The sequence below is a fragment of the Oryctolagus cuniculus genome, chromosome 21, assembly GCF_051225735.1.
Source record: "Oryctolagus cuniculus isolate XC-2025 breed Fujian yellow rabbit chromosome 21, ASM5122573v1, whole genome shotgun sequence".
Classification (NCBI taxonomy): domain Eukaryota; kingdom Metazoa; phylum Chordata; class Mammalia; order Lagomorpha; family Leporidae; genus Oryctolagus; species Oryctolagus cuniculus.
The window spans coordinates 11887506-11909124 of NC_142887.1; the positions used below are offsets into that span (position 1 = coordinate 11887506).

Genomic DNA, 21619 nt, shown 5'->3' on the forward strand with positions numbered 1-21619 from the left:
AAGCAGCAGAACTGGCCAGAGTGCTTGGGTCCCTGCCACCCACGTGGGAAACCAGGATGGAGTTCCCGACTGTTGGTTTTGGCCTGGCCCAGCCCTGGCCATTGCAGCCATTTAGGGAACAAACCAGAGGATGCAGGATCTCTCTCTCTCTCTCTCTCTGTATCTCCCACTCCTTCTGTAGCTCTGCCTTTCAAATAAATAAGTATTAAAAAAAAAAAAAGAGGCCGGCGCCGCGGCTCACTAGGCTAATCCTCCGCCTAGCGGCGCCGGCACACCGGGTTCTAGTCCCGGTAGGGGCGCCGGATTCTGTCCCGGTTGCCCCTCTTCCAGGCCAGCCCTCTGCTGTGGCCAGGGAGTGCAGTGGAGGATGGCCCAAGTGCTTGGGCCCTGCACCCTATGGGAGACCAGGAAAAGCACCTGGCTCCTGGCTCCTGCCATCGGATCAGCGCGGTGCGCCGGCCGCAGCGCGCCAACCGCGGCGGCCATTGGAGGGTGAACCAACGGCAAAGGAAGACCTTTCTCTCTGTCTCTCTCTCTCACTGTCCACTCTGCCTGTAAAAAAAAAAAAAAAAAAAAAAAAAAAAAAAAAAAAGAAAGCTCAAAGGATGCCGCTGTGGCTATGGCTGCCCTACCTAAGGGGTCTGGAACTAATAAACAACACCTTGATGATTGGCAGCCACACAGTGCACTGCTCACGTCCCCTTCTAGATGGTCTCCCAGCTCTTACCCTCACCCCTCTGGACTCGCCAAGGTCATTACGCTTCCCCATGCTGCTCCCAGCCAGTGCCAGAACGCAGTACGGGAGCTGGTGCAGCTGGGATTCCTCTTCTGGGTGGCTTGGGCTCAGGAGGCCCCCGTCTGCCTGATCAGAAAGCGCTTAGCACTTTGCTGCTGTCTGCAGCCCCTCACCCCTGCACCTCTCCTGCTCCCTGCTCTGTCCTTTCCCGGGGGTCAGCCCAGCTCCACGGTCTGAAGTCCTTACTCCGCTCCCTCCCCTGCATCTTTCACAGGCTTCCCCTCCATGCAGCTCTTGCGACCCTGGCTTCCCAGAGAATCCGCATAACCCAGGTGACTTCTGTTCTCCTTGAGAGCGTGAGTTCTGCAGCCATTGACCCTCACGCTCATCTGCTGCTGAGAAAGTAGGGCTCCACGTTGCCATTGTGAGGACCCCGGGTCTGGGACAGACCAGGACATGAGTCTTTCTCGCCAGTGGTTATGACCTTTCAGACGTTTCTTCACCGACCCTGAGCCTCTGTTGAATCAGCGATTTTCAACCGGAAGCAGCATCCTCCCCAGGGGGTGGTTGCTACTGGCATCTAATGGGTAGAGGCCAGAGATCCCACAATGCACAGGGCAGCCCCTCTAAGATGAAAGACTTAGCTAGCCACCAATGTCCACGGTGCAGAGGGTGGAAAAAAGTCCTGTGTTGGATGGAGACGACAGTGGCAGCTAAGTCCAAGTGCTGTTGAGAGCACCCAGAGGAAGCATTTGCTCCGTGTCCGCCATGTCTACCTTCCCCCTCCCTCCTGGGAAACTCCGCAAGGACAAGGACCAGATGGTGATTCTATATTAATGTTCAGGACCGTCAATAGGAAAATGGAAGATGCTAAGTAAGCTATTATTAATTGGTTTTTTTTTTTTTTTGACAGGCAGAGTGGACAGTGAGAGAGAGAGAAAGGTCTTCCTTCACCGTTGGTTCACCCTCCAATGGCCACCACGGCCAGCGCGCTGCAGCCGGCACACTGTGCTGATCCGAAGCCAGGAGCCAGGTGCTTCTCCTGGTCTCCCATGGGGTGCAGGGCCCAAGCACTTGGGCCATCCTCCACTGCACTCCCTGGCCACAGCAGAGAGCTGGCCTGGAAGAGGGGCAACCGGGACAGAATCCGGCGCCCCAACCGGGACTAGTACCCGGTGTGCAAGCGCCGCAAGGCGGAGGATTAGCCTAGTGAGCCGCGGCGCCGGCGCTATTATTAATTGTTGAAGTAGTCACCCACCATTTCAAATTATGAAATGTTTGTAGAGTGCAGATCAGCAAATGATCCTCATCATCACTGTCATCTTCCTAACTCCGGATTCAGCACCTGAGGCATGATGGTCAGAAGAAGGCAAAGATTATGTACTCGTTAACTATTCAATTTACATGCTTTGGGGAGATCCTGGAAATGCATGAGAAATAAGTCTCATCCTTTCATTCGCAATGAGGGATTCTGTTCATCAAAGAAACAGCTTTGAAGGGTGGAGACCTGTGCCAGGCGGGGGGGGGGGGGGTCCGACTCAAAGTCATGTAGCGTTCAGGATGCACATCTTGCTTGGCTTGCGCAAAAAAGGAAAACGGGCCAGGCTTTGTGCAAACTCGCTGTGAAACAAGAGCTGTTTTCAGGGCCCCGGGAACACGCTCTGTCCCATGTTTAATTTCTTCCATCTGTCTGGTATCTGACCTCTGCTGCCCTCTAAGCCATTGCCACATATTGTCTGCGTACGTTCCCATATAAGGTGATCTCTCCCTCTCTCCCCCTCTCTCTCTCCCTCTCTTTCCCTCTCTCTCTCTTTCTCTCCCGCTCTCGCTCCTGCGCTCCCTCTCACTCTCTCTTCCTCTCTTCTCCGGGTTGGACGACAGCAGTGCTTGCTTTCCCCACCCTGCTATCCCTCTCCCTGCGTTCCCTGGCAGGCCAGGCTGCCAGGATGGATGGCTGCAGAGCGGGAAGGGGCAGGGGGCTGCCAAAGAATGTGGCAGGTTTATTTTTGTCCGGGCTGCATTCTTTGCCCTGCCTGCAGGCCCCAGCCACTTGGGGATGTCACATGCTGATAAGAGAGAAGGGGTGACTGAGACCTGTGGCTCAAATCTGCAACACCCCAGGTGTGAGCCGTCATCACGGCGTGAGGGCTGGGGGGGGCGGTGCTGGGGTGGAGGAAGCAGGGCCTCTGAGGTCATGGACTTGCCTGTTCCCTCTGCACTGGGTCTGATTCCCAGAAAGACGAGTTTGATCCTTCGGTGAAGCAATGGCAGGAACTGAGATGGGTAACCACATATCCCCAGCTCTGGATAAAACTCAGTATCGCCAACAAGGCATCAGGCAGAAGCACTGAGTGTCATGGTGACTCCTCCAACTGTGTGACCTTGGGCAAACTGACCTTTCTGACTTTATTTCCTTTTTTTTCAAAGTAATACCAGTGATGCCATCCGTACTGTTGGGTATCCAAGTGAAAATGAACGCCGTGGGGGCCCAGTCTTGCCTGCCTTCTCTCCCATTGCTCCGCCAGCACCTGCAATAGTGCCTGGAACGCAGTAGGTGCTCAAATGTGTTGAGCAAGTTCAGTGAAGTGATGCTTCCCAGAGCTCAGTCAACAACAGCCGACTTGATATTCACTAAGCACCTGTGAAGTGCCAGATCCTGAGCGAGATGGACAAGGTCTCTGCCCTCAGGAAGCATCTGTTCTTTTTTATTTCTTTTATGTTTATTTATTTGAAAGGCAGAGACAGAATGAGTGAGATCTTCCATCTTCTGGTTTACTCCCCAAATGCCTGCAACAGCCAGGGCTGAGCCAGGCCAAACCTGGGAGCCAGGAGCTCCATCCTGGTCTCCCATATGGGTGGCAGGGCCCAAAGTACTTGAACAATTATGTGCTGCCCCCAAAATGTGCATTAGTGGGAAACTGGATTTGAAGCAGAGAGCTTGGATTTGAACCAGACACTCTAATGTGGGATGTGGGCGTCCCAAGCAGTGGCTTACCTGACGGATGGAACACTGGAATGAATTAGGCTGGTGCCATGCAGTGCCTGGGACATCAGCTGCAACACACAGAGGCAGCTTAGAAGACTTGGGAAAGCTGGTTGACCACCCACAGTTCTGACAGGCCACCTTTTCTTCCTTTTATTTTTCCAAATTGAGGTGAGGTTCACATAACATCAGCCACTTGAAAGAACATTTGGTGTGTTAGAGAAAATATTGTGCATCCACCACCTGTATCTATTTACAGAGCATTTCCGTCACCCCCAAAGGAAATTTCTGCATCCATCGAGCACTTAACGCCGCATTCTTCCTTCCCTCCCAGCCCCTGGAAACCACCAATCTGCTCTCTGTCTCCAAGGGTTTGCTTGCTCTAGATATTTCATATAAATGGAATTGTACAGTGTGTGTCCTTTTGTGGCTGGCCTCTTGCCTTCGGCATCATGTTTCAAGGTTCATCCGCAGTGTAATGTGTATCAGGGACCTCATTTCTTTTTATGGCTGAATCATATTCTGGATGTGAATCTCACAATTTGTTTATCCATTCATCCACTAGCCCATCATTTGGATTCTGTAATTCCATCTATGGCACTGTCATAGACCTTGATTTGACGTCTTCGGCCCGGTAGGATGAGAGGTCTTGGCAACACAAAGGAAAAAGCCAGTTTGTACCCTGCTGTTCTTGGCCTTTTCTTGTCCCCTCCCATCAACCTTTTCCTGCGTGATTCTGAGCTCCCTGATGGCCCAAAACGCAGCTCCACTGCCGGTTACCCTTAAATACTCCCCCTGAATTCTATAAATACACCAAACATTCAGCTGGGGGAAAAAAAGCACTTGAAAGGCATCTGAAATGAAAATATGCTTTTTTTCCCCCTTCCTCGGCCAAGTGTTTTCTTTCCCTCTTTGATTCTGGAATATGCAGTTGGATTTTCAAACATTAGTCCTACCTGGGTGAGAGGAGAGGCTCTTCAGCAATGACCTTGTAGGCACAGAAAGCCAGACAGTTCTGTGTGTTCATCCTGGTCCTCCCACACAGAAAATCCCTCTGCCTCCCACCTCAGCCTCCTGATTTATGCTTCTCTCTCTCAGTCTCTGCTGAACGAGTTTAGTGGGTTGGTGAAAATGACTTTGGAACCAGGTAGACTCAGGTTTGAATCTTGGCTTGACTAGTCACTACCTATGTGATCTTGGGCCCTCTATCAGCTCTCCAGGCCTCAATTTCCTTTATCATAAAATGGGGGGAAAAATAATGTCCTCGCAACCTTGTTGTGGAAATTAAAGGAGATAATGTAGGTGCAGGCTGTGTGCTGAAATGGAATTAGCCCTAACTCCATGAACTCCGACTACAAGAGAGCAAGGACAGCTTGAGGGACATGGGAGTGGATCAGCTGACCTCACAAGGCCTCAGCGCCCATCACTTTGATGGTTTAATTCAATCTGTAAGGATTCTGTCTGCCCCCCTGGATCCCCACTCCGCTGTCCTCTTCCCTGTTCTTTATCCAGGCAGATGGCTCTGCGTGAGTGACCTCTGTGGCGCTCCCTCCCGCTTTGGCTGCCTGTTGAGTTTAACCAATGGAGGCCAGGCAAGAGATCAGAGGGTGGCTGGTGGGCAGGGTCAGGACTGGCTGTGTCCAACCCTCTGCATGCAGCTGCTCCCCGGTGCGCTGGGTGCCCGTTTCCTCCTCTTTCTGTTTCAGGTGTAGGGAACAAGGCATTGCTGGTCTCTTGTTGGTTTCCCTACACCCTGTCCACATCTTTATAAATAGTCCTGTATTAAGCTCTCCTCAATTGCTGAGAGTGTGCCATCTTTACCCTGCCAGGATGTTGACTGATAGGTTATCAACTTTAGACCATGACTCAGATTTACAAGAGGAAGGACATCATCTTATAATTAACTGAAATCCAATTCTGCTAGGTTGGCAAGAAATGTAATCTCATTGTTGAACACCTCACCCTTCACCCACATGCCAGGGAATGCCAAGTGCCCGGCTCTTTGGCAGCCACAGAGCTTTGAGGCACCACCTGCCGTCTTCTGTCAATGGCCCACCCTACCTACTGCTTGCTCACCATCGTCTCTGGCTGCAGGTTTTTTCAGGTCCACGGGCACTGATGCTTCCCTGCCAGCCTGGGGCAAGGAGAGATCTGGCCAGCCTGGAAGCCACTGGCCATATCCTTTCTCTTTCTTAGGGGCTGCTCGTTCTCCTCTCTCTTCACAGTCTTGGAGGCCCCCTCACCCACCTCCACGGAGCCTCCTATTGAGCGCAGCCAGTACAGCGTCCCCCAAAGACTTTAGGCCTTTTCGGGCCTGCAGCTTATGCAGGAAGTACTCAAGTACCCAGGAAATGCAGCTTCAGAATCGCAACCTGCCCAGGTCAGGGCAACGGAAGCTATTTCAAGAGGACGGCAAACAGGAGTACACTCCTCCATTAATATCCGGATCCATTCTGACACAGGTGACGTGGTTAAACAAGACCCTGACATATGGTGACGATGTGAGTGTTGTTTGAACCTGATGAGAAAATTAGGCGCCTCCCGTATTTCCATCCAATCTGGTAACCAAGAAGTTAATATGAATTGCATGTTGACTCTTCCACATTGCCCATTAATCTCATCGGTGATTGCCAGTCTCTGCAAGCCACAGTCATTCAAAAATATGAAGCCCATTTTAAAAGAACTGATTTGACAGAAAGACTTGCATTCAATAAGAACTCCGGAATCTCATTCATGTAGTTGACAGCGTCACGTATTATTTATCTTTTTACCTTTTAAGAAAGCACAATATGCTACTAAACAGCACCCACAAGATTAAATTGCCAGAGCAGAGACAAATCAGGATATCTGCAAAACTCTGTTCAGGTTCCCATTTAGATTTCATTTCTTTCAACTCCAAATAACCTAGATGGCAAAGGCATTAAATGACAATTAATGGATAACAGAGTAACCCACTTCCGATTCTGTGCCTGTGTCTGGGTCATTTTTCCCAGTTTTAAAAGAATGAGATAAAGCGGGCAGTGTGCAGAGTAGCCCCAGATGGGATAACATCTTGAAAACTGGCATTCACTGAATACTCGTGCGGAATCCAGAAATATCTCACGGTCAGGATGAAAGGTCTAAATTTAATACCAAAAACAGAAAACTGGCTTGGCTTCCCTGGGCTCTGCACAGGAAAGTTCTTGTTTGGAAGTTCTCAAGCGAGAAGGGGCTGGAGACCGGATGTTCATGGCCTCCTCGGATTTGTGTGAGGATCCGGAGGGCCTGCTGCTATCTCAAGACCTCATTTGGGCCATGGTGGAAGCCTGCATTGAAGGAGGATAATTTTGTTGGAAGGAAATCGGGAGAAGGCTCCCCTTGGTCTAGAAGCTCCCCCACAGTAAACACAGGCTCATCTCTCTGCACCTTCCGGTCTTTTGTAGCCAACCTTGGCGATTGACCAGCCTTCCCTGAACATCTATGGTTCTCGTTGGCACAGCATCGCCACCTCTGATAACAGAAGCCAGGCCTTCCCTTGGAGAGCCAACCCTCACCCAGTATCCCTGTCTATTGCTATGGACCAACAGATGACAGCTGGCCCCGGGGAAATTGCCGAACCTCTCAGAGAAAAGGTTCTAGTCTTTTTTTTTTTTTAATTTATTTGAAAGGTAGATATACAGAGAAGGAGAGATCTTCCATCTGCTGGTTCACTACCTAAATGGCCACAATTGCTGGGGCTGTGCCAGGACGAAACCAGGAGCCAAGAGCTTCTTCCGTGTCTCCCAAGCAGGAACAGGAGTCCAAGTGCTTGGGCCATCTTCTGTTACTTTCCCAGGCACATTAGCAGGGAGCTGGATCAGAAGTGGAGCAGCCAGGACTCGAACTGGTGCCCATATGGGATGCCAGCACTGCAGGCAGAAAATTAACCTTCTATGCCACACTATTGGCCCCAAAGGTTCTATTCTTATAGAAGTTCCCAGACAGAATGTAAGCCCACTGCTAACTAGCCGCTCACTCCAAGGAAAGGGGATGAGAAACAGAAAGATGAAGAGACAAAGAATATCATGATGACATCACTGAGGTCCTAGATCAAGCCATACCTGCAGGTAACAATACCCCTGGATCAGACACCTCTGTGAAATAACAACCCCCTCATTTTTTTTTTATCTTACACAAAACTGAGTCTTGAAAAACACACTTTGCCAGGAGTGATTCTCCTTCCCCTCTAAACAACCAGAGAGGAGGCTCACAACTGTGAATGAGCGTTGCAGAGTCTACGCAGTTAAATGAGAAGGCTGGAAGGGGAAGCTTCCAGCTTTTCTCTCACCTCCTCTACGCTGCTGCTCACCCTGTCCTCCGCTGCAAGACAGAGCTCCTCTCCACACAAGCAGCAGCATCTTATCAGATGGCTGCTGGTGAGAATCAGATCAGGGATGAGCAGATTTCAGCAGCAGGGCTGTGCTGTTACAGCCAAAAACTGCCAAAGAATTCCTGTCTCGGGCCCTGTGGTCTAGAGCCATGGGCACCCAAGAGGCCACAAAATTAACAACTGATAGGACACTAAGAATGCAAGACAGCTGCCCCCCACACCGGGCCCGTGACGGACACACCTCGCTCATCCAACCGCGACAACAGAGTTGGGATCCACAGGGGAGTGAGGGTGTGTACGCCGATGGCTGCAGCAACATTATTCGTATCAGCCAAAAAGTGGAAACAACCCAAATGCCCATCTCCTGATAAATGCATAAATAAAAAGGGGCTTAGCCATACCATGAAATACTACTTGGCCATAGAAAAAAAAGAATGAAGTAGTACTGATGCATGCTACAACATGGATGAAGAAACGTTATGTAAGCGAAGGAAACCAGGCACAAGAGGCCCCATGTTTTATGATTCCATTTATGTGAAATGTCCAGAAGAGGCCAGTCCATATCAAGCTGGAAAGCAGATGAACAGTTTCCCAGGGCTTGGGGGTGGGGAGTTCTCGCTGCACACCAGTGGGTGATGGCAGAAGGGAACAGGGTTTCTGTTGGGGTAATGAAAATGTTCTAGTATTAGATAGCAATGATGACCGAATAGCTGTGAAAACGCTGAAAGCCACGGACTTGTGTACTTTACCTGGATGAGTTGTATGTATGTGAATTAGACCTCAATAAAGCTGCTGAAAAAAAAGAGAGAATGGGGTCGGAGTAGAAAGCTTTCAGAGAGGTTGTCATATATGGCTGGAACTCCTCTCCATCTGTTAAACATGTTAAATACAGTTCAGCCAAAAGGCATCGTTAGGGGCTTGCATAGAAGACTCGACATCATCTAAGGAAAAAAATCTTCGTATGAGCAGCTTGACCTGGGAGGTAATCACGGTTGTGAAGCTGTTGCAGAGAATTCTTTCTTCAACCTCTCTCTGAACCCACTCGAGGTCTGACCTATCTCATGTGAAGCAGGAGGTGGCAGCGAGTGTGCCCTGGGCCTGCGTCTGAGCACTGTACATAAACACAGAGCTGGGATCTGCCGGTGCTCTATGGCTTCTCCTTTTGCTTCAAGCTGGAATATAAGCTTGTCATTTTGTGGACCCAGGAAGCACTAGCCTCCTGTCCTTCTCTGTGTTCCAGTGCAACCACGTTAGACATACACTCCATCTTGACTCACAGCGGATCTCATCGCTCGCTGTCTGGAGTCAGATGGATCTCACGGCTTACCTGAATTTACTCAAGATTGCATTCTCCACTGTGTTTATATAACAGCCAGAAGGGAGCGGAAGGACTAAAAATTACTCTTATCTTCCTATAGCCTGTACCTGCAGATCCTCTGGAAGAGCAAAGTAAACCACCTCATTAAAAAAAAAAAGTAGAACCATCTGCAGCCCTTCCCCCACTGTTCTGCTTGCTTTACCTGTGCTGACTGACCTGTGCTCACATCAACGCTATGGAGGAAAGTGATAGTTTTAAGTACTTTTTAATACTGTAAAATACTGAAAAGTATTACTGTAGCCACATCTTACAGAGGAGGAAACCTCAGGGTGGTGAGGAAACTTCCCAGCAAACCCAGGCAGCCAGGAGCCTCTCCTAACATCCAGCAGGATCAGTGAGTTAGGCATGTACACAGCTGAACAGGCCTTGAGTATTTCTCTGAGGATTATTTAAGCGATTTGAATGTTCAAGGTCTTCAGTACTGTTCCCTGAAACTGGTCATGGGTGTCTATGGATTGGGACCAGCTCTAGTTTCTCTCCAAGCCCTTTGCAGGGTGCTCAATAGTTCTTAACAGTCAGAAGGCAGCCAGCAAGGAGGCCTGTCTTGGCATATTCTGTTCCCTCTGCCTGAAAAACTCTCGCCTTCCCTTTAGCTAATTTTTAACGATCCTTTAACATCAGTCCACGTGATGGAAGCTTTCCTGATACTATGGCGCCTCTGGTGGGCGCCCTCCCCAAGTAAACTTGTAGCTCTTCATCTGGGTTCAGTCAACACTGGTTCCTTTTGATTGCAGCATTGATCTCAGTTGTATGGGTGTTGCCTGTTTAACCACCTCTCACCTGTTCCATCTTCACGGACTGTCTATTCCTTGAGGCCAGGGCCAGGTTGAGTCCCCGCCTCCACTGCGTTCCCAACAACCTGCACAGCCGAGGTGGTACAGGAAATAGCTAGGGTCTAATTTGTGACTTTGTTGTTGTTCTAAGTCTGAGGCTAAACCCACAGTTGGTTTCTCCTCAGACATTAAAGCAGACAAACTAAGTTTTCAGGGTATGAAGCATTTAATTTTCATCTTTCTGTTTTTCATTGCCAATGGATATCACAAAGTGCAGTAGACTCTCAAAATACCAGTCACAGGGAGCCGGCGCTGTGGCACAGTGGGTTAACACCCTGGCCTGAAGTGCCAGCATCCCATATGGGCACCAGTTCAAGACCCCGCTGCTCCACTACCGATCCAGCTCTCTGCTGTGGCCTGGGAAAGCAGTGGAGGATGGCCCAAGTCCTTGGGCCCCTGCATCCGTGTGGGAGAACCAGAAGAGGATCCTGGCTCCTGGCTTCGGGTCGGCACAGCTCCAGCCATTGCAGCCAACTGGGGGGTGAGCCATAGGATGGAGGACCTCTCTCTCTCTCTCTGCCTCTCCTCTCTCTGTGTAACTCCAATTTTCAAAATAAATAAATCTTTAAAAACAAAACAAAAAAACCAAAATACCAGTCACAGAGGCCAGCATTGTGGCACAGCAGGTTAAGCCACCACCTCGGAAGCTGGCATCACACATCGGAGCACTAGTTTGAGTCCTGGCCGCTCTGCTTCTGATCCAGCTCCCTGCTAATGTGCCTGGGAAAGCAGCAGAAGATGGGCCAAGTACTTGCACCCCTGCACCCACGTGGGAGACCCGCATGGAATTCCATGTTCCTGGCTTCGGCTTGGCCCAGCCCTGGTCGTTGCAGCTCTATGGGGAGAGAACCAGCAGGTGGGAGATTTTCTGTGTGTGTGTGTGTGTGTGTGTGCGCGCACGCGCCTCTCCCCTTCTCTCCATCACTCTTTCAACTAAATCTTAGAAAACACCATTCACCAAGGTCTCCCCTCAGCCAGGTAGTGCATTTCTGGGGTCTTTTTTTCCAGGAGACTTCTAAGCTCCTTGGTGACAAGGGCACAACCCTGCCTACCGCACTGTGCGAAACCGGAGACCACAGGAGGATGCGGCTTACTTCTGCCTGTGCCTGGAGATCTTCTCAGATGCCCCAAGGAGCCTTAGGCCATTTTCTTCCCCCTTTTCAGGTTCTGATTATATATATATATATATATATATATATACACACACACACATATAATATATATCCTATATATAAAATATATATATAATTTATATATATAAAGGGACGGGATTAAAACACAGTTAATTCCCAGGGCAGGCAATGTGGCCCAATGCCGTGACGCAAAAGCTGAAATCTCTGTGATGAATGTGGTTTCTTCCAATCCTGCCAGACGCTACACTTGTTCCTGTGGATAACCCAATTTAGAGGTACTGTGTCAAAAAAACCTAAATTCGAAAGCCAGGCCAAAGACTCCCTCACCCCACCCACCAAGGCCCCGCCAGGTCAGCGCCACGTTTGGTTGAGTGGGGACAACAGCCCACAGACCCTCGACGCCCCGCAAGCGCACCGGCCACGTGCCCCGCCTTCGCGCGTGGGCCCAGCGCTCGCCCGCCCTTTCCCGCCCCGGGCCCCGCCCCGACAGCGCGCGCGCGCGCGCTCGAGGGCCCCGCGGAAGCGCGCCCGCCCCCACCGGAAGTGGCGTGTCGCCACGACCTGGCAACCGTTACCAAGGAGCTCGTCTCTAGGAACCCGCGGCAGCCCGGGTGCCTCCTGGGGGAGGGTGGGGAAGTGGTTTCGTGAGGAGAATTTGAGGTAACCTCGCCAACTCGCGGTCGGAAACTCCCCCGAACCCCGAAATAGGAAAGCACCTCCCCCTGCTCCCGGTCCTGGTGCGGCAGCCTCCAGTGGAGGGGTCGAGGCGTGTGAGCCCCGAAATGGGGGGCCGAGCCCCTCTGCTGGGCCTCGCCGGCCTCCAGGCCGCTGGCCCGCGGGGTGAGCGGCCCCCGCGAGGGTCCCGGTCGGCCGCGGAGCGCCCTGTCCCCTCGCCGGGCGCGGGGGTCGCGCGGCCCTGTGTCTGGGGCTCCCGGGGGGCTGCGGGGTAGCATCGGTGCAGCGCCGAGCTGTGCAGACGGGAGGCACGTCCTGGTTTTGGTTCTGCCCCCACCCCTCGGCGCCTGCGTGGGTGCGTGCGGGTGCGGGTGCATTCGCGTGGCGACTGCGCGCTGGAAGCGGGAGAGTAATTGCTTTTGCTAATTTTGGAGCGCGGAGCCCACGGGGCGGCGAAGGCTCCCTGCCCGGAGCATCTTTGTCCTCAGCGGGTGACCACTGGAAGGCTGGTGGGCGGCTAGGGCTCTCAAACCCAGCTGCTTTCTTTTCCTAACTGGTAACGTTGTATTCGTTTCCCCGGATTTTTGGTTTGTTTTTGTGTTTTTTGAAACGGGATAAAAGCGGAGACCCGGGGCGAATTTCTAAATCCTTTAAGATTAGAAATGTCTGTGTGTGAAGCCTCTGACGTGGACTTTTGTTTAAAACACTTCCGACGGGAAAAACTGCTGCATTGTGGATTTTTTTTTCTTTTCTACTGAAGTAAAGGTTTTCCCTTTTTAGACGAAATCTTTCATTGATCAGCCACACTGAGTATTACCCTCTTTTGACTTATTTTCTAAGCAATAATTATTTGTTCATAATTTTATCATCATTATGGAGAAATGATAATATTTTTTTTTCCCTAAATATCCAGCTACTCCCACCCAGTTTAAAAGACCCATTTCAGGGCAAGATGTTTTCTGTCTCAATTTAGGTCATGAGTAAAATTAGCATCTATTTTGTAATTTTTACTATTGGGGAGCACTGAAGTAATTTTTTTTCTTTTTAGCAACTCATTTTTTTAATTGCTAAAGTTAAAGCAGTTTACTTTGGCAAAGCTGTTTCAGCAATTAAGAAATCAGATATTCAGTTTTTATAAAACTTATTATCTCTCTCACCATCAACCTGATTGCCTTTAGATTTAGATTTTTTTTTTTTTTCCTGGCCTTGGGCCTATGCACAAGTTCATCCAGTCCAGTGGAAGAAGTCACTCTTTCAGATCTAGTGGGTGTTCAAACATGAGCTTAGAGGTACTGGCCTCATGGAATTTACAGCTCAGGAGAGAATAGAAAATGTGTACATAAGGAACTAGTACAAGATAAAAAGCAACCCTAGGGGAGAAGCGCAGATAAAGTGCAGTCAGCGTGGAGGGCAGGTGCTGTTCACTCTGCTGTCGAACTTAGCGAGACCTTGAGAAAAGTTTCCTGGAGAAACATGCATCTGGTGGGCAAATCTTGAAAGATGGCAGCACGCTTTCTAGGCCAAGAAAACAGCTTTAGGTGAAGGCCGACAGGTGGACTGTGACTGCTTCCGTGGGCTGAGGTTTGAAAGGTGAAAGGTAACAATTTGGAAATGAAGTTGGGAAAGGCTGGTTGAACTACATCATGAGTCTCCAAGTCAAGAAGCTTGGACTTTATTTTGTATGTGATGGGAAGCTACAGATGATTCGGAAAGGGGAGAGATCGAGGCCAGAATATGGGAGATCGTTGCCTCACTGAAGGCGAAAGGAAATGAAGGCCTCCATTACTCCAGGATGGCACCAAGCCCTTAACAGGAGCGGACAGGTGAAGAGGTGTGGTGGGGGAGACCAGAACCGAACCAGAGAGCGTGTCCAGGCGAAAGTGTGCATCTGCTCCGCTTCTGTTGGTTGTGGTCAAGCACAAGTGTAGGCTCCGTGTTGCCAGATTTGATTTTTAGAAAAACTGGGGATCTGGATCTGGATGTTTAATGTGGACTACTTTAAAAAAAAAAAATTATTAGAAGCATGTCTGCAGCCTAACAAGTCTTAACTCCTGGGTAGGAATTATACAGCTGAGTGAGAGAGCTATTGATGTAGATAGGAGTTATTATTCACTTGTCCATGTTCATTCAAGTGATCACTGCCAAACCTGAGGTATACACAGAAACACTTGATGTTAACTACTAGCAGCATATACTGCAGCTTTTATTATCAGTCTTCAAACTGATTTCTTTCAACAAAATAGCATTTTTGTATACCATGTAGAATTATACTTTTCAAGCCTACTTCCAATGAATTTAATTCTCATTTTTTTCCCAGAAATTTTGTTAGCAATGTTGAAGAATTTTTTTCTCTGTATTTATTTGTAGCTTAAGTTATAAGATCAAATTATGAGTGACCAAATCAAATTCATTGTGGACAATCTCAATAAAGAGCCTTTTAGGAAGAATTATAATTTAATCACATTTGATTCCCTGGAGCCAATGCAACTATTACAAGTTCTCAATGATGTTCTGGCTGAGATTGACCCAAAGGTAAGAGTTTTCTCTTCCTCCGTGATGAGAAGAGTGGCCAGAAAGCAGGTTTCTGCCCTCAATAGCTGTGGGTTGGGCAATTTATTTGACCTCTCTGAGCCTTATTTTCCATGCCTATAAAGTAATAGTAAATGATCTTTAAGGTTTTGCTACTAGCCCAAAAATTATCTGCTTGTACCTTATTTAGACATTATTTCCCTACGTCCAGACATAAATGGATTTGGTCCTAGAATGAAAATACTTTAACAAAAGGTTTTATTGTATTGCAAGTTGGCTCATGTCTCTCATACACTGGTCTTTTTCCATTGGAGACTCTTTTTTAAGCCTAACATTCTTAATATGAATCCTGATCTGACTTGTGTGCCCTCTCTCTTGGAATCTGGGGGCCTCCATAGTTAATCTGTTTTATGAAGAGACCATTGTACCTGTTATGTGCTAGCAAAACAGTTTTGATAGTTTAAATATTGTTCTTTGTTAGATATGCAGCAATAACATACTTCCATTTATTTTTTAGCAAGTTGTTGATATCAGAGAGGAGATGCCAGAGCAAACAGCCAAACGGATGTTGAGCCTTCTCGGTATCCTTAAATATAAACCTCCAGGAAATGCTACAGACATGTAAGAATCTGATCACATCTTGCTTTTTAAAAACTACAGTTTTCTATCCAAACCTTTGCATGAAACAATCAGTCTTTTTAGGCAGTACTGGTCTCCCTAATTCAGTGGAGTGAGAACTCTGCTGAATTTCAAAATACTTTTTTTTAAGATTTTTATTTAATTTTTTGAAAGGCAGAGTTACAGTGAGGCAGAGGCAGAGAGAGAAGTCTTCCATCTGCTAGTTTACTCTCCAAACATCCGCAACAACCAGAGCTGGGCCGATCCAAAGCTAGGAGCCAGGAGCTTCTTCTGGGTCTCCCACACAGGTGCAGAGGCCCAAGCACTTGGGCCATCGTCTAGTGCTTTCCCAGCTGCATTAGCAGAGAGCTGGATGGGAAGTAGAGCAGCCGGGACTCAAACTGGTGCCCATATGGGATGCAGGCACTAAAGGCATGAGCTTTATCTGCGGTGCCACAGAGCCGGCCCTCAAAATCTTAAACCTTTTTTTTTTTTTTTTTTTGCCGGAGGAGGGAGGGTACTTTTGAGACTCTCTCCCACGGGATCGGGACCCAGGCCAATGGCCCCTCTCTGGCTCTCCCTGCTGGCTGCGTGGTCAGCTGCCTTGGGGAGAGGCCTCTGGGCAGTGGCCTATGGGCGCAGGGGCCCTCAGCCCGACAACCCGGGAGGTGCCCAGTGCAGCCGCAGCCACCCAGTGAGCACAGAGGAAGGCGAGTCTTGTGCACTGTCCAGATAACTGCTCTTCATCCTGGCCCTGACCCGGGCTCCTAAAGTACTTGGGGTGGGTGTCTGTGTCAGTACCTAAGATGCTCCTTGGGCCACCCACATCCCGTATCCGAGATCTGGGTCCCTGCACCTGCCCTGCCTCCAACTCCTGCTTCCTGCTGGTGCACCTGGGAGCCGCAGTGACGGCTCCAGCACTCAGGTCCCTGCCACTCACGTCGGAGACCTGAAGTGGGCCCTGGGCTCTTGGCTTTGGCCTGTCCCAGCCCTGGCTGCTGTGGGAATTTTTTTTTTTTTTATTTGACAGGTAGAGATATAGACAGTGAGAAAGAGAGACAGAGAGAAAGATCTTCCTTCCGTTGGTTCACTCCCCAAATGGCTGCTATGGCTGGTGCTGTGCCGATCTGAAGCCAGGAGCCAGGTGCTTCCTCCTGGTCTCCCAAGCAGATGCAGGGCCCAAGGACCTGGGCCATCCTCCACTGACCTCCTGGGCCACAGCAGAGAGCTGGACTGGAAGAGGAGCAACTGGGACTAGAACCCTGCGCCCATATGGGATGCAGGCGCTGCAGGTGGAGGATTAACCAAGTGAGCCACAGCGCCGGCCCCATCTTAAACCTTCTAATATACTGTCATGTAGAAATCTTAAATGAGTCAGATCTTTGCCTTAATAATAATAATAAAAAAGCCAGATAAATTCTCTACCATTTTATCATTTATCTGTCATCCTAAATAAAAACAACTTAAACATTGCCCAGTCATTGAAGTATTGAGACTGACTGTACCAATTAGTGGTTCCAACTTGACTTCCTTGGCTACTTCAATTTGAAGGCTTAACTTTCCATCTTTTCTAATTAATGTACAGACTGACTTTGAAATAGCCTTGGGTTTATTCTTTTAAAGAAGTTATAGAAAGTTTTTGCTGGTGCCCTGGCTCAATAGGCTAATCCTCCGCCTTGTGGCGCCGGCACACCGGGTTCTAGTCCCGGTCGGGATGCTGGATTCTGTCCCGGTTGCCCCTCTTCCAGGCCAGCTCTCTGCTATGGCCCAGGAGTGCAGTGGAAGATGGCCCAAGTGCTTGGGCCCTGCACCCGCATGGGAGACCAGGAAAAGCACCTGGCTCCTGGCTTCGGATCATCGCGGTGCGCCGGCTGCAGCACGCCAGCCACGGTGGCCATTGAAGGGTGAACCAACGGCAAAGGAAGACCTTTCTCTCTGTCTCTCTCTCTCTCTCTCACTGTCCACTCTGCCTGTCAAAAAAAAAAAAAAAAAAGTTATAGAAAGCAATCAGGACATTATAAATCTGATTTTTTTAAAGATTTATTTATTTATTTGAAAGTCAGAGTTACACAGAGAGGAGAGGCAGAGAGAGAGAGAGAAAGTCCTCCGTTCTTTGATTCACTCCCCAATTGGCCGCAACGGCTGGAGCTGCGCCGATCCAAAGCCGGGAGCCAGGAGCCTCCTTCAGGTCTCCCATGCGGGTGTAGGGGCCCAAGGACTTGGGCTGTCTTCTGCTTTCCCAGGCCATAGCAGAGATCTGGATCGGTAGTGGAGCAGTCAGGTCTCGAACAGGCGCCCTTATGGGGTGCTGGCACTTCAGGCCACGGCGTTAACCTGCTGCGCCACAGCGCCAGCCCCTGTAAATCTGATTTTGAGCAAATACTGTCTATCTCTTTGCAAGACGCCCTGATAAGTATATGTGTGTGTGTGTGTGTGTGTGTGTGTCCTCACGTGTGCTTTTGTTTTCTCAGGAGTACTTTCCGTCAGGGTCTGGTGATTGGAAGCAAACCTGTAATTTACCCAGTGCTCCACTGGCTTCTTCAGAGGACTAACGAACTGAAGAAGAGAGCATATTTAGCTCGTTTTTTAATAAAACTTGAGGTGCCAAGTGAGTTTCTTCAGGATGAAACTGTGGCTGACACCAATAAACAGGTATGCAATACCAAAAGGGCATTTTGAGCTATCTGCAATGGATTTTGAGGTGCACGTAATCAAGTTAATTTTTCTTGCTATTTCTGTTGTTCCAGTTGGCAGCAGAAGGTGAGAAGGTATCACTGATTCTACCGTAGTCACATGTTAACATGACTTTTGCACAAAAATTCTGCTTCAGTGATAGGAGTATATGGATAGAAAAAAAGCTTGAAATTAAAATTTTTGGGTAATTTTTACTCAGCACTTTAGCTAGATGGGACCTAGGGCTTGAGACTACAGAGCTTTTTGCTGCTCAGTAAAGTACCTATTCAGTTTGTCATCCAAATATAGAGAAAATGGGCCATCATAAAAATTACACCAGGGCTAATAAATCAAGAGTATCCCAGGCAAGCTGAGACATGTGAGCCCCTGCAGGGAAATAAGCAGAGAAGCTAGACTTAAAGTCTCAAAGTGACTTGCCAAGCAGATGGAGGATAAAGGTCTGGTAGTTTGAAATCTCAGTGTGTTCTCACTAGAATTTTGGGGTAACACTGGGTTCTGGCCTAAGGTATCTTTTTTTTTAAGAAGATTTCATATTCTTTTTTTTTTTAAGATTATTTTATTTATTTGAAAGAGTTACAGAGAGAGGTAGAGCCAGAGAGAGAGAGGTCTTTCATCCGCTGGTTCACTTCCCAAGTGACCTCAACGGCCAGAGCTGAGCTGATCTGAAGCCAGGAGCTTCTTCCGGGTCTCCCATGCAGGTGCAGGGGCCCAAGGACTTGTGCGATCTTCTTCTTTTAAAAAAAAAAAATTATTTATTTAAAAGGCTCAGAAGCAGAGAGAGAGAGATCTTCCATCTACTGGTTCACTCCCCAGATGGCCACCATGGCTGGAGCTGTGTTGATCCAAAGCCAGGAGCCAGGAGTTTCTTCCATGTCTCCCATGTGGGTGCAGGCCATCTTCTATTGCTTTCCCAGACCATAACAGAGAGCTGGATCAGAAGAGGAGCAGCAAGGATTTGAACTGGCACCCATATGGGATGCTGGCACTGCAGGCTGGGGCTTTAACCTGCTGCGCCGCAGTGTCGGCCCCTGGCCTAAGGTCTTAAATCTCTGTGCACTGAGGACTAAGTGATCTCACTCTTGGTCCTGGGATCCCAAAGCACATTAGTGGTCAGACTGTAGGAGATAAAACAGGCATAGATTTTAGAGGACTTTGGTTAAAAAGACAATTGCCTCTGTTTAATGTGTTGCCCGTTTATTTCATAGCAGTTAAACAGAATGATTAGTGCACTGATACACGCCTCTTGTGAATAGTTTGTCGCTCTCTCTTTCCCAGTAGAGCCTGAGGTCTGTGGAGACAAGCGACGTGTGTTTATTCATCTTTGTTTTCCCCGAGGATTTTGTGTGATTGCTTCTATATGTTGGTTGTTCAATATTTGAATATTAACAACCAAATGTGTGTTTTTGTTTTCCATCTACGTATTTTGTTATTTTTTAGGCATGGCATTCATTCAGAAAAAGTCAATATTGATCTCTTAAGCTAATATTTGTGTAAATAAGTATGTCAAATGTCACAGTAGATGCCAAGGAGAAACAGAATGAGGATATCCTGTCCTTACCTTTGAAACTTTTACCGGATAGGAAATAGGGAAGTATAAATGTGGAATGTTTTCTCCTCCTACCCACTTCCATCAATAAATTTGATAAAAACAAAATCCTCTAGAGGAATTTTAGTATAATCATAAAGAAATATTTGTTCTTTAAGCATATTATGTTTGTGTATGTAATGACTTACACATTTAGCCAATCAGCAGAGACCTTAATTTATTTTTTATTATTTTTTTAAAGATTTTATTTGAGAGGTAGAAAGTGAGAGGGAGAGACAGGAAGGTCAGACAGAGAGAGGGAGACACAGAGAGAAAGGTCTTCCATCCACTGGTTCACTCCCCAAATGGCCGCAGCTGGGCTGATCCAAAACCAGGAGCCACGATATTCTTCCGGGTCTCCCATGCAGGTGCAGGGGCCCAAGCACTTGGGCCATCTTCTACTTTCCAAGGCCATAGCAGAGAGCTGGGTTGGAAGAGGAGCAGCGGGGACTAGAACCAGCAACCATTTGAGATGCTGGCACTGCAGGCAGAGGATTAAGCTACCGCACCACATGGCCAGTTCCAGAGACCTTAATTTTAAAAAATGCATATTATGCAAGTGGCATAGTGGTGTAGTGGATTCAGCCACTACTTGTTGCAGTGCCATTCCATATTGGAGTGCCAGTTTGAATACTGGCTGCTCTGCTTCAGATCCAGCTCTCTGCTGGGAAGGCAGCGGTGGATGGTCCAAGTAATTGTGTCCCTGCCACCAACCTGGGAGGCCCAGATGTAGTTCCTTGCTCCTGACTTCTGCCTGGCCCAGACCTGGCTATTGGCAGCCATTTGGGGACCGAACCAACAGACGATCTCTGTCTCTCGTTATGTCACTTTTCCTTTCAAATAAATAAGTCTTTAGAAAAATGTATGTTACCTTTCTGAATGAAGAGTTTTAGAATGAATAATTTGTAGATGTATAGGATATGATTAGTCAAGAAAAATAATTTTCTATCTTTTCTACCAAAAATACTATTTTTACAAATTTAGGAAAGTTGTGATTTTTTTTTCGTTCATTCAACTGCTTTATTGAACATCTGTTTGGGTTGTTATGTACTGTGATGGATCCTAGGGATGTACAATGTACGCATGAGGATGAGTCTTTTCTTTTTTTTTCTTTTTCTTTTCTTTTTTTTTTTGGACAGGCAGAGTGGACAGTGAGAGAGAGACAGAGAGAAAGGTCTTCCTTTGCCATTGGTTCCCCCTCCAATGGCTGCCGCGGCCGGCGCACCGCGCTGATCTGATGGCAGGAGCCAGGTGCTTCTCCTGGTCTCCCATGCGGGTGCAGGGCCCAAGCACTTGGGCCATCCTCCACTGCACTCCCAGGCCACAGCAGAGAACTGGCCTGGAAGAGGGGCAACCGGGACAGAATCTGGCGCCCCGACCGGGACTAGAACCCGGTGTGCCGGCACCGCAAGGCGGAGGATTAGCCTAGTGAGCCATGGCGCCGGCTGAGGATGAGTCTTGTTCTCCTGGCTTGCCCTAATGGACAGACAAGTAGCTGGTCAGTTATAATTTTATGTCATATCTACAGTGATAGGAAAGGTCAGAGAAGGCTTCTCTGAGAATACTGATAATCTATGCTGAGACCTGTAGGATAAACAGGAATTACCTGGGCTAGGGATGGGAGGGGTTCTCACAGCGAATAGGTTGTGTAAGCTGGAGGTGAGTGCTTGGAATGTTGCCAGTACTGAATATCAGTATAGCTAAGTATAGCATGTGAGATGGGAGAATAGCTAGAAATGAAACTGGGGAAATACTTAGTGGTCAAGCTGTACAGATCTACTGTTTTGTCCTATGTAAATTTTAAGAATGTGTATTGAATGCTGTTCTTACAGTGATTGAAGTAATCACTGTAAGTTGGTAGACAACCTGATGAAGAAAAGTCTATTGGATCTAGTCATTAGTTTATAATTTATTAACTTATTCTTTTAGTATGAAGAGTTGATGGAAGCCTTTAAAACTTTGCATAAAGAATGTGAGCAGCTCAAGACATCTGGATTTTCTACAGCAGAAATAAGAAGGGTAAAGAAAAGAAGATAGAATGTTTTTGGAATATAATGTTTTTGGATTTGTATAATATTAGAGTTAACATTTTAGTTTTTAGTTAAAT

General features: G+C 48.2%; 1 protein-coding gene across 9 annotated transcripts in view; it reads left to right on the plus strand.

Moving 5' to 3' along the window:
- The window catches only part of IFT81 (intraflagellar transport 81), a 198183-nt gene that overhangs the window by 96888 nt on the left and 79676 nt on the right, over positions 1-21619 (plus strand). For 4 of the 9 annotated variants that reach the window (XM_089323093.1, XM_089323094.1, XM_089323099.1 and 1 more), the window contains 4 exons: positions 14454-14618; positions 15133-15236; positions 17705-17885; positions 21442-21531. In XM_089323093.1, the coding sequence (XP_089179219.1) occupies positions 14475-14618; positions 15133-15236; positions 17705-17885; positions 21442-21531 (519 nt within the window). In that variant the 5' untranslated portion in view covers positions 14454-14474. The other 5 variants (XM_089323092.1, XM_089323098.1, XM_089323091.1 and 2 more) reach the window with 4 other exon arrangements.